General features: G+C 53.7%; 1 protein-coding gene across 3 annotated transcripts in view; it reads left to right on the forward strand.

The window, feature by feature from the left end:
• SLC66A2 (solute carrier family 66 member 2) overlaps positions 1–20,145 on the forward strand; it is a 31,733-nt gene extending 11,588 nt beyond the window's left edge. For 2 of the 3 annotated variants that reach the window (XM_069464858.1, XM_069464859.1), the window contains 2 exons: positions 9,558–9,774; positions 18,438–20,145. In XM_069464858.1, coding sequence (XP_069320959.1) covers positions 9,558–9,774; positions 18,438–18,645 — 425 coding nt within the window. In that variant the 3' untranslated portion in view covers positions 18,646–20,145. The remainder of the gene's footprint in view (positions 1–9,557; positions 9,775–18,437) is intronic. The other variant, XM_069464860.1, reaches the window with a different exon arrangement.
• The last annotated feature ends 1,443 nt before the right edge of the window (positions 20,146–21,588 follow it).

A 21,588-nucleotide genomic window follows, 5' to 3' on the forward strand; every position in this document is an offset into this window, starting at 1 on the left:
AAACTCCTGGGCTCAAGCGACCCTCCTGCCTCAGCCTCCCGAGTAGCTGGGACTACAGGCATGCACCACCACATCTGGCTAATTTTCTAGTTTTTTGTAGAGATGGGGTCTTGCTCTTGCTCAGGCTGGTCTCAAACTCCTGGGCTCAAGCAATCCTCCCGCCTCGGCCCCCCAAAGTGCTAGGATTATAGGCATAAGCCACTGTGCCTGGCCAAAATCTATTTTTTCTGATGCTAGTATAGCCACTGCAGATTTCCTATGGTCACTATTTGAATAGTATATCTTTTTATATTCTTCTACTTTTGACTTTTTTGTATCTTTGCATTTAAAGTGTCTTCTGTAGACAGCATATATTAGGTCTTTAAAAAAATTCATTCTGGCCATTCTGCCCTTTGCTTTGATTGTTTATCTCATTCACATTTAATGTTATGATATGTTTGGATTTACGTCTGTCATTTTACTTTTTGTTTTCGATATGTCTCATGTCTTTTTTCCCCCATTGTTGCTCCTGTATAGTTTCTTTTGTCTTAAGTGACTATATTCTAGCATAACGTTTTAATCTCTTTAATAATTTCTTAGCGGCTGGACATGGTGGCTCACGCCTGTAATCCTAGCACTCTAGGAGGCTGAGGGCCAAGGCGGGCAGATCATTTGAGCTCAGGAGTTCGAGACCAGCCTGAGCAAGAGCAAGACCCCATCTCTACTGAAAAAAAAAAATAGAAAGAAATTAGCTGGACAACTAAAAAAATACATAGAAAAAATTAGCTGTGCATGGTGGCATATCCCTATAGTCCCAGCAACTCCGGAGGCTGAGGCAGTAGGATTGCTTGAGCCCAGGAGTTTGAGGTTACTGTGAGCTAGGCTGATGCCATGGCACTCTAGCCTGGCTAACAGAGTGAGACTCTGCCTCAAAAAAAAAAATAATAATAATAATAATAATTTCTTACCTATATTTTTTGAGATATTTTGTTAGTAGTTACTCTAAGGCTTACAATATGCACCTTAACTTACCAGAACCTACTTCAAATTTATACTAACTTAACTCCAGATAGAAACCTTACTCCTGTATAGTTCTGTTCCCCCCTGCCTTTTCTAACGGTATGATTACTATAGTGTTATATCTACATGTGTTACACATCTAATAAAACATTGTTCTGATTGTTCCTTTATATAAGTTTTGTCTTTCAAAGAAGTTGAGAGAAAAGAGGAGAATAAGCGAACATTTATAGTTATTATTTTAACCTTGTTATTTGCCACTTCTGGTTCTCTTCACTTCCTTCTGTGAATTGTGTCACCGTCTGCTGTCACTTCCTTGCTCCATACAGTTCTGATCCCACCCACCTCATTTGTGCTTATTGCCAAGTCTTCTACATTTCTGTATGTTAAATAATAATACAATAATACAAATAATACAATACATGTTATTTTATGCAGTTACTTTTTAAGTCAGTTAAGAGAGGAAAGGAGAAGAAATGTGCACTTATGTTGTCTTTTATAATAAGTCACCTCGACCTGCACTCTGTGTTTTTCCTGTGGATTTGAATCCCATCGACTGCCTCGTGCTTTCAGCATAAAGAACTTATTTAAGTGTTTTCTGTATGGTGGGTTTGCTAGCAACAAATTCTCCCAATTCTTGTTTATCTGGGAGCATCTTTATTCCTGCCCTCCCCCCTTTTTTCTAAAAACAAAAAATTCTGGGAGTTGTAACAATCTTGGTTGACAGTTTTTTTTCTTTTCAGCACTTTGAATGTGTTATTCCACTGCCTTCTGGACTCCATTGTTACTGATGAGAAGTCAGCTGTTAATCTTATTGGGGTTTCCTTGTAAGTGACAAATATTTTTCTCTTGTTGCTGTCAAGATTTTGTATTTTGTTTTTTGGCATTGAACATTTAGACTGTGATGTGTCCGATTTCTTTGTACATACGATCCTTGGAGTTTGTCGAGCTTCTTGGGTATGTAGATTAATATTTTTAACATATTTGGGGAGTTTTCAGTCATAATTTCTTTGAGTAGTTTTCCTGCCTTTTCTCTCCTCTCCTGTAGCACATCCGTCATGCATACGCTGGTGCATTTAGCGATGTTCCATGTTTCTCTGAGTCTCTGTTCATTTTTCTTGGTTCCATTTTCTCTTTGTTCTTCGGGTTGCATAATCTTTCTTGATCTTTCTTTAAGTTCAGTGATTCTTCTGCCTGCTCAAATCTACTGTTGAGCCCTTATAAGGAGTTTTTTTTTTTTTTTTTTTTTTTTGAGACAGAGTCTCACTCTGTTGCCCAGGCTAGAGTGAGTGCCGTGGCATCAGCCTAGCTCACAGCAACCTCAAACTCCTGAGCTCAAGCGATCCTCCTGTCTCAGCCTCTCGAGTAGCTGGGACTACAGGCATGCACCACCATGCCCGGCTAATTTTTTCTATATATATTTTTAGCTGTCCATATAATTTCTTTCTATTTTTGGTAGAGATGGGGTCTCGCTCTTGCTCAGGCTGGTCTCGAACTCCTGAGCTCAAACGATCCGCCCACCTCGGCCTCCCAGAGTGCTAGGATTACAGGCGTGAGCCACCGCGCCCGGCCTAGGAGTTTTTTTTTTTTTTTTTTTTTTTTAATTTTATTTCAGTTGTACTTTGCAAATCCAGAATTTCCATTTGGCTCTTTTTTATAATTTCTATCTCTTTATTTTTATTCTCTATTTGATAAGATATTGTTATCATACTTTCTTTTAATTCTTTGTACATGTTTTCTTTAGTTTCTTTGGACATATTTATAATAGCTATTTTGAAGTCTGTTTCTGCTAAGTACAACATCTGTGCCTCTTGAAAAGCAGTTTGTGTACCATTGTTTTTTCTCACCATATATGGACTGCATTTTCCTGTTTCTTTGTATATCTGATTTTTTTTGTTGCAAACCGACATTTAGGTAAAATGTAACAGCAGCTATGGATACTGATCCCCTACCTGGTCGGAGGGTGGTTTATTGCTTGCTTATTTGTTCATAATTTGGCTGGACTAGTGTAGTCTCTGAGCCTCTTCCTCCCTGACATGCTGGTGACTCTAGCTGGCTTTGACTCTCCCTGATCCCTGGGTGTCGGGGGTCTACCTCCACTGGTGTTACACCTGCTGTCAGACCTGATAACGCCTGGGCACATACTGCCCCACAGCTGGGCAGGGGTGGCAGTCTGACGGTTGCCCCCAGGAGAGCTCCTCTTGGCTGTCCCTAGGTAAACTTCGGGCTGCTCATGGAGCTGTAGCCTCCTCTGAACTGCTGACTGTCAAGGTCTCTGTTTTGTCAGCATCCTTAAGCTCCGGCTTGCCCGAGCTCTGGTCTAAGTGGCTCTTCCCTTAGAGGGTGCTACAGGGCTCTCTCTGTTCTTGCACCCCCAGCTCTGGGCCACACCTCTGAGCCTCTGCTCTGGAGCAGGTGGCAGGGGCAGCAGTCAGCCTCTTGGGTGACACCCTCCTGAGTTGCACCTCACGGGAGTCCTCACCCTGTGAGCAGCTGAGGCAGGGACCACGGAGCCTGGGGTGGACCCAAGCCGGGCAGGGGAGGGGGCCTGGAGCTGAGCAGGTAGGTGAGAAGTGCTGGCACCTGCTGCTCCTGGAGAAGCCATTGCCCTGCTGGACTGGGCAGTGGGGGCCTCTTCCTGGCTCACACGTGCCACAGACTTAGTTCCTACTGCCATTTAGAGGGTATCCTTGGACAAATGTCTCTGTTTGCTGTGTACCCTTAAGACACGCTCCAGAGATTTTTTTTTTTTTTTTTTTTTTTTTGAGACAGAATCTCACTCTGTTGCCTGGGGTAGAGTGAGTGCCGTCAGCCTCGCTCACAGCAACCTCAGACTCCTGGGCTCAAGCGATCCTCCCGCCTCAGCCTCCCAGGTAGCTATTGCCACAGGCACACACCAACACACCCGGCTAATTTTTCTAATTTTTGTAGAGACAGAATCTCACTCTGTCACCCAGGCTGGAGTGCAGTGGCACGTTCATAGCTCACTGCAGCCTTGAACTCCTGGCCTTAAGGGATCTTCCCGCCTCAGCCTTCTGAAGTGCCAAGACTACAGGTACATGCCACCACACCCAGCTAATTTAAAAAATTTTTTAGAGATAGGGTCCAGGTTGGTCTTGAACTGTGGCTTCAAGTGATTCTCCTGCCTTGGCCTCCCAAAGTACTGGGATTGCAGGCCTGAGCTGCCGTGCCTGGTCTCAGACTTTAAATGGCTGCTTTGGTCAAGTTCACTGGTTATAGTTGTTTTGCTGAAGGTGGGCTGTAAGTTTCCCAGGGGGTCCTCTTTGGAAGCTTGCCTGGCACTTTGGAAGGAGGGGCTCATCTCCCCTCAGTGGTAGGACGTGTCTGGGTGGGGAGGTTGTTCCGCTAGATGCTTGGATCTCCTTCCCTGAGGGTGGGTGGCAGGGCGTGTTTAGTGTGGCGGCCACCAGGGCGAGGGCTGCCATGTGCTGGGGTCCAGCTGCGGCTGGTGAGGGGCTGGGCACTGGGGAGACAGGAGGTGTCAAGGACAAACAGCTGACTGTGGACTCAGGACACGCGGCACTGCTTTGAGTTTATGAAATTGCTGATCTGGGCCTCACGTGGGTCTATGTGGATGGGCCACACGTGTCTTCCCTGCCCGCGTCTCAGCAGGTGACGCCTGCCACCCCTGTGCTGCCCTCCCAGGGTCTTTAGTGCTGACTGTGTGGGTTGAGGCTGTTCAGAGTGTGTCACTGAGCCCACGAGTATCCTATGCCTTGATTTCAGTGATGACAAGTGACACTGTAGCCTGGATGAGTTAGCTGACAAGCTGGACCTTCTGATTCAGCTGTTAGGGGCCGTGGCAAGGGGCAGACGGCAGTCTCTGAATCCCACGGGCTGTAACGGGACCACGGCCGCGCTGTGGCCATGAGACAGTCTGGTTGTCACTGGGTGCTCAGCCGCAGCACACCTGGGCCCCTGTCTCCTTGGAGATGCAGCGTGTGGTGTTAAAATGCGCACGACGACCTTTCTTTCCGGTAACGCCCCGGTGTGTCGCCTGGGGAAGGGCTCGGTGCTGCCCTGGTGCTGGCGCCTTCTGTCGTCTCAGCTCTTGGGGGAGACGCTGCTCTCCTTCCAGCAACACAGGCGGGAAGGGCTTCTAGAAGGAGCCTGTGTGTCCCCTCCCCTCTTGCCTGGGTCCCTCCCTCCACGCCAGACTCGTTGCTGTGTCCGTCCTTGGACAGATCTTTGTCTCTGTGTCTTCAGGACGAGTCGCGAGTGTCCACAGAGTGGTGTGCGGGGCCGTGATCCCTCGGACCTGTTCTGTGTAGCAAGCGAAGGCGCACACGGTGGCTGCGCCCTGATGCTGCGTTGCATCGCCATGTTTCTTGTGCCAGAATCGCACTCGCGTTCATCGCTGACCGGCAAGGCGTGGCCTCCTGGTGGCACACCTGGGCCTGCCTGAGACCGCCCTCGCCCTGCCGCCCTCGGTGCCCGGCTCTTCCCCGGGACCCCAGGAGACCGGCGCTGGCTTGACCTGCCCGTCGCTGCCCCCTCAGCGCCAGCCCTGCGGCCACCTGGCCTCCCTGGGACTCCCAGCAGCACCTGGGACTGCTCAGTGTGGACCCTGTCCCGGGTGCGCCTGGAGTGTAGACTGTGGCCCACGTGTGCCACGTGCTCCAGACCTGAAGGCCGTGGCACCGGAAGGAGGATGCGGGCGGCTGAGGTTCTTGCACGTGGATTCCTGTGGAAATGGTTGTAGTTTAGATGTCTTGGGTTAAATGAAATGCAGGATTACCAGTGATTCCAGCGATTGCTTTTTGCATTTTGAAGTGGCCCCCCAGCAAATACGAACACGGGCGTGTGGCTCCGCCGCCCATGCCTGGACCTCCGAGCCCCCCTCGGCTGCCGGCGGGGCTCGGACCACGTGCAGGCTCCTCCCGGGCCCCGGGACCACCGTCCTGCCCCAGCCTGAGCATCTGTCATTCCCGGGGTTGTTTTTGGGGTCAGGTGCCGGCCGGGCCTCCACAGGACTAGATTTTCCACACAAGCACGTTCTCTGAATTGTTTTTCCCCTTCACAGTTTCTTTTTTTTTTTCAGTTTTTTTGTATTGTGGTAAAATACTCATAACGTAAAATCGACGGTCTCAGCCAGTAGTAGGTGCAGAGTCGGCTTCGTGGGGTGAAATACCACGTGCAGCTGCCACCCTGTCCGCCTTCCAGTCGGAAACTCGTCCCCGCAAACACTGACGCCCCTCCCGGCCCCGGTCCCGGCCCCTGGCTCCCGCACCCCACTGTTTCTGTGGCCCTGGTGGCTCTGGGACCTCGTGTGAGGGCGTCACACAGGGCTCGTCCCCGAGACAGGCTCATTCCCTCCGCACAGCGGCCTTGAGGCTCATCGCGGCGCAGCAGGTGTCGGAATCTCCTCCTCGTGAAGGCCGGTGACGTCCTGTGCAGGCGTGTCCCATGTTTCGTTTGCCCGCTCGTCTACTGGGGACATTCGGGTGGCTTCCCCCTTGGGCTGCTGTGACGGGCTCTGCCGTGAGCTCAGGTGTGCAGGTGTCTGTTCCAGTCCCTGCTTTCAGTTCCCGAGGATGTGCCCAGACGTGGAATCGCTGGATCACATGGTCACTCTGTTTTCGGTAGTTTTGAGGGACTGTTTTCCACAGGAACTGCGCCGTCTCCACCCACAGTGTTCTCCACGCCCGCACCAACGCCTGTGTCCTTGTGTTTTGACAGTAGCTCTCGTGCTGAGTGTGACGTGGCATCTCCTCGTGGTTTTGGTCTGCGTTTTCCTGATACGACAGGTGGTGGCGAGCATTTTTCCATGTGCTTGTTGGCCATTTGTAGATCTTCTTTGGAGAAAAATATATTTAAGCCTTTGCACATTTTTAAATTGGGTTTTTTTCATTGTTGAGTTGCAGGAGCTCTCTATGTGCCTTGGACGTCATTTCTTAGCAGACATGTGATTTGCAACTATTTTCTCTCATTCCATTGGTTGCCTTTTCACATTGTTGATTTTTGTCCTTTGAAACACAGACGTTTTACATTTTGATGAGTCCAGTTGTTTTTTCTTTTGTTGCCTGTGCTTTGGTGTTACAGCCAAGAAGTCATAGACAAACCCAGCGTCATGAGGGTCTTCTGCATGTTTTCTTCTAAGAGTTTTATAGTTTTAGGTCTTACATTTATTTCTTTGATCCATTTTAGGTTAAATTTTGTGTATGGTATAAGGTAAGTATGTCCAAGCTTGTTCTTTTTCTCAAAAACTGTTTAATGAGGCGTTTCTATTTTTCATTTACTAATGACTCCCTCAGAGAACCTAAAATAGAAAGGTCTCCTACAGACTGACCTCAGACCTGGTTTTCCCACGTCCCTTGGGCCCCCACCTGGTGTCCTGTGTGTGTCCCCAGCCCACCTGTGCACAGCCGTCCCTGCACTGGCCCTTCCCCCTCACTGCAGCTTCCCTGTGTTCCGGGAGGTGACAGTCCACCCTGGCGTGACCTCAGGCTCTGCCTCTTGCTAAGTGCTCTAGCACAGGGAGGGGGAGGGGCACGTGGGTGCAGCCAGGACGCCCCTCCCTGGCCCCCACCTGCCCCACCTGCCCCACCTGCCTTAGTGTGGGGGCTGCTCCTCGGGCCCCGGAGCATTTGCCTGATGTTTCCCCACAGCCCAGCCTCTCTGTCCCCAGGGCATTGCCTGTTCATCTGCCTCGTTTGATTTGCTAATTTGTGTGAGTGTTTAGAACTCGGGTTCTGTTGGATGTGTCCCGGAGCACAGGTGCTGTCCCCGAAGCCAAGTGGGTGGTGACGGTTTATGTCGGGTCTCGATGTGGGCAGGCATGGAACAAGAGTCGAGACTGACTCGTTCATCGTCATGACAGCCCTGGCGGCAGGGACAGGGAAGGAGACACTTGGTCAGCCTGGTGTTACTGGGGACACTGTGATTCCGACCCGGGAATCAGATCCCGAGACTGTGGCGGAGCCCTCATACTATACCCCCTCTCAGAGATGGTAAGAGGAACCTTAAGGATTTGGCATCTTTTTTTCTGTTTTTTTAAGAGGCAGGGTCTTGCTCTGTCACCCAGGCTGGAGTGCAGTGGCACAATCACAGCTCACTGCAGCCTTGAACTCCTGGGCTCAAGTGATCCTCCTGCCTCAGCCTCCCGAGAGGCTGGGACTACAGGCACATTCCCCCAAGCCACTGCACCTGGCTTGACTTTAGCATGTTTTATGTTGACTTAGTATCTGTGCACATCTCCCTCAGAGTGCCTGGACCAGAAAACACGCAGCTTATGTCTCCTCACTCGGACCTTGGCCTCTGCCTCTCACTCAGTTGGTCTGCGTCTCCTCACCTGCACACCTGTACCCCTCACCTGCACCTCTCACCTGTACCCCTCACCTGTACCCCTCATCTGCACCTCTCACCTGCACACCTGTACCCCTTACCTGCACCCCTTACCTGCACCCTTCACCTGCACCCCTTACCTGTACCCCTCACCTGCACACCTGCACCCCTTACCTGCACCCTTCACCTGCACACCTGAACCCCTTACCTGCACACCTGTACCCCTTACCTGCACCCTTCGCCTGCACACCTGAACCCCTCACCTGCACACCTGCACCCCTTACCTGCACCCTTCACCTGCACACCTGTACCCCTCACCTGCACACCTGCACCCCTTACCTGCACCCTTCACCTGCACACCTGAACCCCTTACCTGCACACCTGTACCCCTTACCTGCACCCTTCGCCTGCATACCTGTACCCCTTACCTGCACACCTGCACCCCTTACCTGCACCCTTCACCTGCACACCTGTACCCCTTACCTGCACCCTTCACCTGCATACCTGTACCCCTCACCTGCACACCTGTACCCCTTACCTGCACCCTTCACCTGCACACCTGAACCCCTTACCTGCACACCTGTACCCCTTACCTGCACCCTTCACCTGCACACCTGAACCCCTTACCTGCACACCTGTACCCCTTACCTGCACCCTTCGCCTGCATACCTGTACCCCTTACCTGCACACCTGCACCCCTTACCTGCACCCTTCACCTGCACACCTGTACCCCTTACCTGCACCCTTCACCTGCATACCTGTACCCCTCACCTGCACACCTGCACCCCTTACCTGCACCCTTCACCTGCATACCTGTACCCCTCACCTGCACACCTGCACCCCTTACCTGCACCCTTCACCTGCACACCTGAACCCCTTACCTGCACACCTGTACCCCTTACCTGCACCCTTCGCCTGCATACCTGTACCCCTTACCTGCACACCTGTACCCCTTACCTGCACCCTTCACCTGCATACCTGTACCCCTTACCTGCACACCTGTACCCCTTACCTGCACCCTTCACCTGCACACCTGAACCCCTTACCTGCACCCTTCGCCTGCATACCTGTACTCCTCACCTGCACACCTGCACCCCTAACCTATACCCCTCACCTGCACTCCTCACCTGCACACCTGCACCCCTCACCTACACCCCTCACCTGCACACCTACACCCCTCACCTGCACACCTGCACCCCTCACCTGTACCCCTGACCTGCACACCCAGCTGAGGCTGCTCTCTCTCTCCGCCCTAGACTTCGACCCTCACCACTTCTGGCACTGGAGCAGCTTCTCGGACTACGTGCAGTGTGTCCTGGCCTTCACAGGTGTGGCGGGCTACATCACGTACCTGTCCATTGACTCGGCCTTGTTCGTGGAGACCCTGGGCTTCCTGGCCGTGTTTACCGAGGCCATGCTGGGCGTGCCCCAGCTCTACCGCAACCACTGCCTCCGCTCCACGGAGGGCATGAGGTAGGCTGTTCTCCTCAGCGCTGTAAAGCTGCCAGGTCCACAGCCAGGTAGGTTGCAGCTCACTGGCCCTTGGCCCTCCTGTCTGAGCAGACGTGTGTGCGCGGGGGCCGAGGGCGCAGCACGTAGCCGGCATGGGTGGCCGGCCGTCCTGCAGGGCCGCTGAGACAGGCTGCTGGAGGAGAGGGAGGGCTCGAGGGTGGCCCAAGGTTGGGAGGGGCGCGGGGCCTGCCCTGGCTGCTGGCTGTTCCCCAAGGCCCCAGCTGTGGCCTCCGACCCTGACCCCCGGCAGAGGTGGGTGGGGCTGGAGTTTGGAACTGTGGACCAAGTGCGGCAGGCTCTCCGCCAGCCCAGCCTGGATGCCCACAGGGTGACGGCCAGCACCGGGGACGAGCGGAGACCCTTCCCGTGGGCTCACTCAAGAGCCTTGCCGTGAAAGAACTGTGGTAGCAAGAGACCCCCGTGGTTCACGGGGAGAGACACCACTCGCACGCCACACACGGCCCTTCACGGCGCACCAACGGGGGGTTTCGGCACATTCAGAGTCGTGCAGCCACCACCACGGTCCGATTCCGGAATGTTCCATCACCCCAGAGAGGAGCCCCGTGCGCAAGAGCCGTCGCTCCCACTTGCCACCCCCAGCACCTCCCGTCCACTGTCTGTCTCTGTGGATTTGCCTCTTCTGGACGCTTCATGTACACGGAGCCGTACAACACGTCGCCTTTTGTGACTGGCTTCCGTCGCTGAGTGTGACGTTTTTCAGGTTCATGCGTGTCATAGCCTGTGTCAGGGCTCTGCTCCTTTTTGTGGCTGAGGAATATTCCGTGGCTCGGATACAGCAAGTGTTGCTCGTCCATCCTTCGCAGACGGACACTGGGCTGTGCAGCAACTCGGAGGCAGTTGTGAGTGTGCTGTGCACGTCCACAACCACGGTCACGCCCACGGCCACGCCCATGGCCACACCCACAGCCACGCCCATGTCCATGGCCACATCCACGGCCACGTCCACACCCACGACCACGCCCATGACCACGCCCATGGCCACGCCCACATCCACGGCCACGTCCACACCCACGCCTTCACATGGATGTGTGTTTTCCTTTCTCTCAAGTGTGGACCTGGGAGCAGAATTCAGGGGTCAAATGGTAGCTGAGCCTTCCAGGAGCTGCCAGAATGTTCCCACAGGAAGGGAGGGTAGGGCAGGTGAGGGGTTTGAAGGTGGGGGCAGCTGAGGCTGGGGAGCAGAGAGGGGAGATTGAGGCCTGGGCCCTGGGAAGAGACAGCCCCGTGCAGGGCTCTCCGCACCCTGGCAGGCTCCCGCGCTGTGGGTGCCTCTCGGTGGAACCCTGGGCCAGCGTTTCCTCTGTCCGAGGACGGAGGGACGTCCTCGTTCTTGGGACTCTCCCGGCAGGACCAGGCCAGACTCAGTCTAGTCAGGAACCCACTGGCTCATTGAACTGTGACGGACCCTGCGGGGCTCAGTCTTCGTCCATTCATTCATTCCTTTGGATGGTTGCCGGGGTGAAGGTTGTCTAAACCCAGCGTGGAGGAGCAGGAATTCCGTCTCGGGGGAACCAGGGCGCCGAGTCCCGGCAGCACGGAGTTGACGCCGTGGACTCCCGCCGACACCTGGTGCCTGCTCTGAGGGCCTCACCGTGGGGACCTTGCAGTGGACCCGAGGGCACAGACGGGGAGGCTGGCTCGACGCCAATCCCGTGACATCGAGGTGCCTCCAAGACGCCAGGTTTTCCTCCTGCACGAGGGGACACTGCCTCCCAGCGAGCAGACCCCTGCGAGCTCGGGACAGGGACGCACACCTGAATTCCGCATTTTACCTGCTGCTGGTCCTGCTTCCCTCCCCCCCTAAATCATGTGGCTGGTTTGGGGCTGCAGCAAGGGATTCCTGTCCCCTGTAAGGGCAGGGCTGTCGGCAGCTGTCACGTCCACGGGCAAAGACGAGGTGAGGCGCCCGCAGTTGGCAGGGTCCCTGCATGGAGCCAGCAACGACCCATGTGTGTGCTTGCCGTGGTGCAGAACACACCTGTGTGTCGGGGGCCCAGGGACGTAGACAGGGCTGGGACAAGTGGCCCTGGGATCAGAGCTTCAGCTGTGCATCCTGCCGGCCGCGTGTACCCAGGGCCGCGTCCCGGCCTCTGCCCTCCATTTTTGTTGGCGTGTGCAGGTGTGAGCCCTGCCGTGGTCGGTGCTGTCTGGGTGACCGTCCCGCGTGCTCCCGGCCCAGCCGGCTCCCTGTGGTGCTCTGTGCTGGCGGCTTTGGCAGGGAAGGCGCCGAGGGGACGTGAAGGCTGACCAGCCCCTCCCAGATGGCTCTGGGCTCCACCTTTGGTTGGAGCCTCCCCTCAGCAGCAGCACGGTGGCCCAGGTGCCCCTCCTGCAGCTCGTCTGCCTCTGAGGCCTGGACACCTCCCCAGCCTCAAGGAGCACCTGGTGTTCTGAGCTGCAAACCGTTTGGCTTTACCTGAATTAAAATGGGAGCAAAAAGCCGCCTTTCTGGGTTTGGGACGCTTGGTTTGACAGTGTTTCATGGAAGATATTTTGAAAGCCGTTTGTGGTGGATTCGTGTGGCCAGCCTGTATGCAGGGACGTTGTCTGTCAGAGCAGCGAATCCAGGGCTGCTGGTGCCAGATGCGAAGGTGTGTGGCCCTGCACCAACCCCCAACATGCCCGGCCGCGTGGGGGACTCGGCAAAGCAGAGGCATGGATGGAACATTCTGCAGAAGCCATAGTTCTCTGTTTCACACCTGCCCTCGGTCCCTACGTGGAATTTGCCTGTGGTTCATATGGGTTCTTTTCATAATTTGGTTTTCCAGGAAGGTTTTAGAGTAAGAGGATTTCAAGTTAAATTACAGCTTAAATGTGCCTTAAATTGTAGTTTAGTTCGTATGTGATGGGAAAAAATGCTCTGAAATTTGGGAGAGAAATGTCTTGCCGCTGTCCTGCTGCGTGCTGTCGCGCCACGTGCGAATCCACCCTCAGGGAAGGAATCGCGAGCTGGGGACCACGTGGAGGCCAACAGAGAAGCGCAGAATCTATGTTTATGCTCACAGTTTGCAGAACACGGGCCCATCCTTGCCACCGGAGCCTCCAGTGATACACAGCAATCCCAGTTTCTGCCCACAAGCTGTGGACTATGATGGGAGCAGATTGCTAGGTGGGCTAGGTGGGATCTGTGGGTCACTAGAAGGAGAGCGTGTCTGCCCAGAGGAACTTCCTGTGATAGCCATTCACCACAGGATGGAGGTTGCGCCGCGCCCTGTACTCCTAGATCTGCGGGTGGACAGGAATGTGAAAGTGGGTGCTGCCTGAGTTCTTCCTGGAGTGTCTGAACCCACAACTCTGGGCTTCGCCCAAAAGAGACACCTTTTTATAGCTTTTGTGCTTGGGCTCTGTGCAAGGAAGATGGGAGCGGAGCTGAGGGCCCAGCCCAGGAGTATGGGAGACTGGGCCCCTGCCGTGAGGTGACGGGGGAGGTGGGACCCTGAGGTGAGGTGACAGGGAAGGTGGGACCCTGCAGTGAGGTGACGGGGAAGGTGGGACCCTGAGGTGAGGTGACGACGAAGGTGGGACCTGCAGTGAGGTGACGGGGAAGGTGGGACCATGAGGTGAGGTGACGGGGAAGGTGGGACCATGAGGTGAGGTGACGGGGAAGGTGGGACCATGAGGTGAGATGATGGGGGAGGCTGGGACCTGCAGTGAGGTGATGGGGAAGGTGGGACCCTGCAGTGAGGTGACAGGGAAGGTGGGACCCTGAGGTGATGTGACGACGAAGGTGGGATCTGCAGTGAGGTAACAGGGAAGGCTGGACCATGTGGTGAGGTGACGGGGAAGGTGGGACCGTGTGGTGAGATGATGGGAAGGCAGGTACGTGTCCCCTGGACTCACCCTGGAGCCAGGCATGCATGGATCTGGCTCTAAACCGCACCCAAAGGGTTTGAGAACTGAACCTCAGAGCAGACACCACCCAGGTCCCGGACTGGCCTCTGAGTGGTGCGTGTGCAGCATGGATCTCGGGCACTAAGAGGTTCTGAAAACTGAACCGTCAGAACTGGCATCCTGAACCCAACCATGTCAGTTGCCTGTGACAGCACTGCCCGTAGGATTTAGCAAGACTCAGAGTCTCACTGCATGATGTCCAGAATGTCCAGGTTATAAACCAAAATTACATATGAAGAATCAGAAAAATCTCAACTCTAAAAGGAAATGATAATCAGCATTCACCAACCTAAGGCAAAACAGATGCTGAATTTTTTTCTTTTTCTTTTTTTTTTTTTTTGAGACAGAGTCTCGCTCTGCTGCCCGGGCTAGAGTGCCGTGGCGTCAGCCTCGCTCACAGCAACCTCAGACTCCTGGGCTCCAGCGATCCTCCTGCCTCAGTAGCTGGGGCTACAGGCATACACCACCATGCCCGGCTAATTTTTTCTATATATATATTTTAGCTGTCCATATAATTTCTTTCTATTTTTAGTAGAGACAGGGTCTCACTCTTGCTCAGGCTGGTCTCAAACTCCTGAGCTCAAACGATCCTCCCGCCTCGGCCTCCCAGAGTGCTAGGATTACAGGCGTGAGCCACTGCGCCCAGCCCAGATGCTGGAATTATCTGAGACTATTAAAGTCACCATTATAACTATGCTCCATAGAGTAAGAGCACGTACTCTTGAAATGAATGGAAACATAGAACATCTCAGCAGAGAAGTAGAGGTATAAAAAAAAAAAAAGAAAAGAAAAATTTAAGTTGAAAAATACAATAATGTAAATAAAAAATGTACTCCATGGGTTCAATAGTAGAATGGAGCTGAGAAGAAGCAGTGAATTTGAAGGCAAACCAACAAAAAGTATCTATTCTGAACAGGAAACAATAGAAAAATTAAAAAAAAAGAATAGTCAGGGGCAATACCAAAAGGTCTAATATTCATGTCATCTGAGTGCAGAGGAGAGGAGAAAGAATGTGGTATAGAAAAAAAATAGGCTGGGATGGTGGCTCACGCCTGTATTCCTAGCACTGTCGGAGGCCGAGGCAGGAGGATCGCTTGAGCTCATAAATTCAAGACCAGCCTGAGCAAGAGTAAGACCCCGTCTCTACTAAAAATAGAAAAATTAGCGGGGCATGGTGGCGCATGCCTGTACTCGGAGCTACTCGGGAGGCTGAGGCAGGAGGATCACTTGAGCCCAGGAGTTTGAGGTTGCTGTGAGCTATGATGATGCCACTGCACTCTTAGCCCAGGCAACAGAGAGAGACTCTGTCTCACAAAAAGAAAGAAAAAAGAAAAAAAACACTTGAAATAAGGACTGAAAATACCTCAAATTTGGTGAAAGATAACATAGATTTAAGAAGTTCAGTGAATCCCAAACATGTATCACCTCAAAAATTTGTAAGAATCAAAGTCAAAGGAAAAATGTTGAAAGCAATCAGACAAAAGAGGATATATATCTGTATCTATCTATATGGACAACAGTTTGAATTACTATGGATTTTTCATCAGAAACCATGGAGGTCAGAAGGAAGTAGCACATTTTTCAGATGCTGAAAGAAAAGAACTGTTAACCCAGAATTTTATATTAGCAAAAATATCCTTCAGTAATAAAGGTGAAATGCAGTTTTCGCTTCACTTCTCAAATGAAGGAAAACTAAGAGAATTCACTGCCATCAGTCCTGCTTTAAAGGAAATGTTAAAGGAAGTTCTTTGGCTGGAAGGGAAATGGTACCAGACAGAAACTTGGAGCTCCAGGAATGAAGGAAGAGCAACAGAAATGGCTAATATCTGGGGTAAATATAATAGATTATTTTTCTTCTCTTAAGTTATCTAAAATATGTGTGAAGCTTAACAGCAAAACTATAACATTGTCTGGTGAGGTTTTCAATGCACGTAGATATGATGTGTACGACAGCTACAGTATAAGAGAGCGAGGCTAAAGCAGCCTTTATGGTGGTAAGGTTTCCACATTCCATGTGAAGTAATAAAATACTGATTCTAAGCAGACTCTGAAAAGTTAACTATATTATAATTCCCTAGAGTAGACTTTTTGAACAGCAGCACTACTGATATTGTGGGGGAATATCCTATGATTGTGGGATGTTTAAGAGTGTCCATGGCCTCTACTCACTAGATGCCAGTGGCATTCTTCCAGTTGTGACAACTAAAAATGTCTTCAGAAATTGCCAGCTGGAGTGGGGGAATGGGGGCAAAACCATTCCCACTTGGGAACCACTGCCCTAGAGGAAGCATTAAAAAATCTATACAAAAGGAGACAGTGAAAAATCCATTAGATAAAATGGGATACTAAGAAAATTTACAATAATCTAAAAGAAGGGAGGAATAAAAAATAGGGACAATTTGAGAACAAAAAAGTAAAATGGTAGACCTACATTCAAACATGTCAATAAGAACATTAAATGTAAATGGTTGAAACACACCAATTAAAGGTCAGAGATTTTCATATTCGTTATAAAAATAAGACCCAACTACCTGCTGTCAAAAACCCACTTTAAATATAGTGACAGAGATTAAAAATAAAAGGCTGGGGAAAGATGTATACTAGTGTGTACTATGCATACTATGCATACACAAATAAAAGGAAACTGGAATAGCTATATTAATATGTGAGAAAGTAAAGGAGGCCGGGCGCGGTGGCTCACGCCTGTAATCCTAGCACTCTGGGAGGCCGAGGCGGGTGGATTGCTCAAGGTCAGGAGTTCGAGACCAGCCTGAGCGAGACCCCGTCTCTACTAAAAATAGAAAGACATTATATGGACAACTAAAAATCTATATAGAAAAAATTAGCCGGGCATAGTGGCGCATGCCTGTAGTCCCAGCTACTCGGGAGGCTGAGGCAGTAGGATCGCTTAAGCCGAGGAGTCTGAGGTTGCTGTGAGCTAAGCTGATGCCACGGCACTCACTCTAGCCTGGGCAACAAAGTGAGACTCTGTCTCAAAAAAAAAAAAAAAAAAAAAAGAAAGTAAAGGAAAATTGCTTTGGATTAAAAGGGACAATACATAATGATAAACGGGTAATTCACCAGAAGGTGCAGCAACCCTAAACGTGTACGCACGGAACAACAGAGCCTCAGAATACATAAAGCCAAAGCTGGTAGAAATGAAAAGACAAATCCACAATTACAGTTACAGAATTCAGTTTTCCTCAGACATTGAGAGAAAAAGAAGACAGAAAATCAGCAAGGATATAATCTGACCACCACCAGTAGCCAAGTGAATCTTCCTGATATCTATAGAACACTCCACCCAGAATATACATCCTTTTCAAATGGTCATTGAGCATTCACCAAAACAGACCATTTACTGGGTCATAAATATTTATTTAAAGGAACTGAAACTATCCAAACTATGTTGTATGGCTATAATGTAATTAAGTTAGAAATTAATCTCCAAAGATTTAGAAGCTAAGCAACGTACTTCTAACTAATCTGTTAATCAAAGAGGATGTCTCAAAGCAAATTAGAAAATGTTTTGAGCTGAAAAATAAAACATATCAAAATTTGTGGGATGCAATTAAAGCGATACTTAGAGGTAAATTCATAATCCTCAAGGACCCAGGAAATGATGTTATGATCTAGCAAAACTGACCCAAGTGGAAGAATGTCACACCCTCTTTGTTTTTGCTGTGGGTTTAATTACCAAGCCAAATTTGTGTTCTCAGAGGCTGACAGGACTTGCCCATAGCTGAGTGTGGGCTTGAGGAGAAGATGAAGGTGCGTTTCCGGCTCTACTCAGCGGTTGCTTTTGCCAGGTCACAGTCCAAGCTGTGGCCTCTCTCTCTTGACCCTGCACACAGGGGCTCCCCGAACCCTGGTTTTGCAGTGAGCTGAGGCGGAGGCTCAGAGGTGCACGTGGCTCCAGTGGGCAAGCCGCCGTGTCCTTGTGTCCTCATCTCCTCGGCACCCCTCCTCTTTGACGGCCCGGCAGCCCCTCAGGCCGTGTGGTCTGGCTTCATTGGCTGTGAAATATTCAGACCGCCCGTGGAAACGGGTTTAATTTAGACACATTTCCTGCAGGAAGGCAGCGGTGCTCATGTTTGCTGCCAGTCCAGCTAGGGTGCCAGACGCAGTGGGCAGAGAGGGATGCGGGTGGCCCAGGACAGCGGGTGGCAGTTGTTCCTCCTTCACTCACCGAGGTCCCTGTGCCGCGGGGACAGAGACATCTGAAGGGAAAGTTTGCACCAATGACCAGTAATGGAGACCCTGCGGGTCTCGGGCATGGAGAAGTCCTGGGGAAGCAGCTTTGCTCTGCTCGTGCCTGGCCTCGGACCTCGGCCCGGCAGCCTCCGGGTTGTGCCCTCAGCGCCCAGGGTGCGGGCTGCGGGGTACAGGAGCTCTGGGGGAGCGGCCACTCCTCCCGGCAGCACACGGCTGCCCGACCAGAGGCCCCGGCTCTGCAGACGCAGCCCTGCTGTTCCCTGTGGCCGGGACGACCCTGCCCAGTTCTTGGGTCTTACAGCTGAACGCTGGACCCCTGGCCGGGGGAGCACTTCTCCTCTCTCCGGTCGGAGGCCACAGAGGGGTCTCGGGTGGGTGGGGTGGGTGAGATAAGTCTGGGGTGATCCCCAACTTCCTGGGGTATCCTCCGACCGCCCCCCCCCGTGCCCCCGACCTCCTGGGTCACACAGCTGACCTTCTGGCTTGTGTCTCCTCAGCATAAAGATGGTGCTCATGTGGACCAGCGGGGACGCCTTCAAGACGGCCTACTTCCTGCTGAATGGGGCGCCCCTGCAGTTCTCCGTGTGCGGCCTGCTGCAAGTGCTGGTGGACCTGGCCATCCTGGCGCAAGCCTACGCCTTCGCCCGCCACCCCCAGAAGCCAGCACCCCACGCCATGCACCCCGCCAGTGCCAAGGCCCTGTGAGACAGCCAGGGAGGACAAAGGCCCGTGGCCGCCAGCCACAGACACTGCCCACCTGTCCTGGCTTGGGGGACGGGCACCGTGGCCCCTGCAGGCAGGTGTCAGGTTCTTGATGAGCCTGTGCATGGGCCCCGGGCAGGCTGCGGGAGGCAGGACCGGGCGATGTTTGCGCTCACCACCGCGGGGACGGCCAGCGTGGGTTTGACACCCCAGGGCTGGGTTTCAGGTGTTTTTAAGGTGATGGCAAAAGCGAGCATCTTTTCTCACTTCTGCTCAGAAACACCTGCCCTGAACCCAGGTTGTGTTCACAGACACACAAGAAGGCCCAGCAGCCCTGCCCCTGTCTCGGCTCCGCCTCCCGGTCCGCCTCAGCCCACAGGACGGGCTCCCCGGTGGGGCCAGGGGGCCTGCGGCCCGCGGGGAGCAGACCCACGCACCAGTGTGCAGGAAATGCGAAGGGGACAGGTGTCTGGAGACCCCGCGAGTCCCGTGAGCGGAGCCTTGGGACCCTTACCGATGTGCTGCTTGGAGGGGACGTGCCCCACTGCCCGGCGCCGGCGGCACAGGGCAGGGCTGGCGTCTTCTCTGCCCTGGTGCGCATGGAAGGGGCCACGAGGATGCAGGTGCCCGTGCTCCTGAGCAGCCCCCTGGGATGTGGCACCGGCCCGGCAGGGCCCGGAAACCCCGTTGCTGTGCTGCCCCTTCCCGGGAGGGGCTGTGTGTGCACCCCCCGGGCCTGTGTCTGAGCCTGCGAGTTCGGGTGTGAGAGTCGGGGCGTCAGGTTCTCCTCGGGTCCCTGGGGATGTCCCTTAGACAGACGTGGAGGCCCTTGCTGGGCCGGGCCATGGACAGCCCTGGTGGGCTCCACGGGGGAGATTCCCTTGATTCTGGGCATTGTACACACTGGCCAGACACAGCTTTAACTTCCGTCTTCCGGGACAGAGATGGCCTTGGGTCAGTAGGGGGAGGCCAGGCCGGTGTCCCGACAGGCAGGGTCCTGCTGCTGCCCCGGGTGGCCTGGTGGGGGCTCCTGCCGCATCCTCTGTCCGCAGCCCCAGCCCCGTCGGCCCCCGGAGTTCTGGGTCTGCAGCGTCTGCGGTGGGAGCCGCTGGTCTGACCTTGGCACCGCACATCTGCCCAGCCCTGTTTTCAGTTTAACACGCGGTCACGCCGCACTCAGCCCAGTGCTGGCCCCAGAGCTCTAGATGCTTCTGTGTGGCTCCTGTGGCTCGGTCTCCCCTTCTGCTGGCAGAGGGGCCGCCTGCCGTGCAGGCGCCCGCCTGTGTGCACCAAAGCCGTGCGCGGTGGTGTCGCTCCTGTGGCCGGCGGGGGAAGACCCAGCGCTGCCCCTCCCCCCCGAGTGCCCCTCAGAGATCTCTTGAATGTTTGGGTGAGGATCTTCCTCAGCTCTTTGGCCTGTAAAATGCTTTGAAGATTTTTATTTTTTTAAAATGGAGATGTCTGTAGTGTTAATTCCTCCAAATTAAAATGTCACTGACTGCAGGTGCGACGACTGTCCCCCGTGTGGCGATTGGAGTCCGTAAACTGGACCCAGCGAGGTGTGGGCCAGGCAGGGGGCGGGCAGAACCTGTCCGCTGTGCTGAGGCCCCGGAAGGGGCCCTGTGTGACCCGGGCTGTTCCCGCGACCCCGGGGGCAGCTCTGCGGCTCCACCCAGCACTGGTGGTCTGCCCCTCCCCCCCACGCGCCCCGGCCCGTGGCGGTTCACACGTCCTCCTGCTTCCCACTTCCCACCCACCATGGGATGCTTTAAAGCAGCGGCCCCCAACCTTTTTGGCACCAGGGACCGGTTTCATGGAAGACCATGCTTCCAGGGACCAGGACTGGGGGGAGGATGAGCTTCTCCAAAGAGTACTTGGAGGTCACTTTTCCCCAAACCCTAAATCTGTGTATTTCCCGGCTCTTCCTCCCCGTGGGGCCAGCGTGTTGGGAGCGGTAGGCGTGGCGGGGTGTGCAGTGGGGCACGTGGCGGGGCAGAGCCTGGTGGGACCTTGCAGCTCTCGTGTGGCAGCCGCTGGCCACAGAGGGACCACACAGGTGGCTGTTTCCCCAGCGTAAGGGCTTGGCAGCAAATATGGGGGGTTCCAGACGCCCGACACTGACGGGAGCTTGTGCAGTCCCGGAGCTGCTCAGTCGGATCCATCTCCAGACACTCGGGTGTGGACAGGTAGGGGTCAGTGGGGGGGGGCTGGGCACAAGGTGACAGCACAGGTCATGGGTGAGCAGGGTGATCAAGGCTAGCGGATTCCCGGCGTGTCTCTGGCACTCGCCGCCCTGGAATGCTGACAGATGGTGCCAGGAGAGTCGGAGCTCAGTGGCAGTGACTGGGGCCGTGCATCTTCAGAGTGCAGCCAGCTTTGGGGATCAGTCTGGGACAACTCTGGTTTAACAGGAAACTGAGGCACAGAGGTGGGCCCTTCCCCGAGGGGACAGCAGTCCGGGGCAGGGGGTTTGCGTGCCCAGGTGGAAGTGTATCCCCACCCCCGGTGCTCCCGGGTTCGCCCAGCATGGGGCGGGGAGGCTGCGACCTGGGAGGGACAATGTGGATCGGGGCGTCCTCGCCCGCTGCACAAGAGGAATCGTTTCCCTGGAGCTCACCGGCAGCACTGTCCTCCGGCGAGGGTCTGCTGCGCCTGCCTGAGCAGTGATGTGTTAGCAGCGCAGACCACCGCGCCCGCCGAGAGGGACCACGAACCTCGCACAGGAAGGAATTCAAGGGCAGGGCAACAAAAAAAAGAGAAGAATTAAGGCATGAAGTGTAGACAGCAGATTTATGGAAAGCAAAGGACACTCTTTAGGACAGAAGCAAAGAGCAGACTGATCCTCACGGGAGCAATGCCACCCCAGGGCTAGGGTCTGTCCTTTTATGCTAATCCCTAACAATATGCTGAGCCAGGGGTGGAACATTCGTGGGTTTTCTGGGACAG

Source organism: Eulemur rufifrons, unplaced genomic scaffold, assembly GCF_041146395.1.
Source record: "Eulemur rufifrons isolate Redbay unplaced genomic scaffold, OSU_ERuf_1 scaffold_150, whole genome shotgun sequence".
In the NCBI taxonomy this organism is placed as follows: Eukaryota; Metazoa; Chordata; class Mammalia; order Primates; family Lemuridae; genus Eulemur; species Eulemur rufifrons.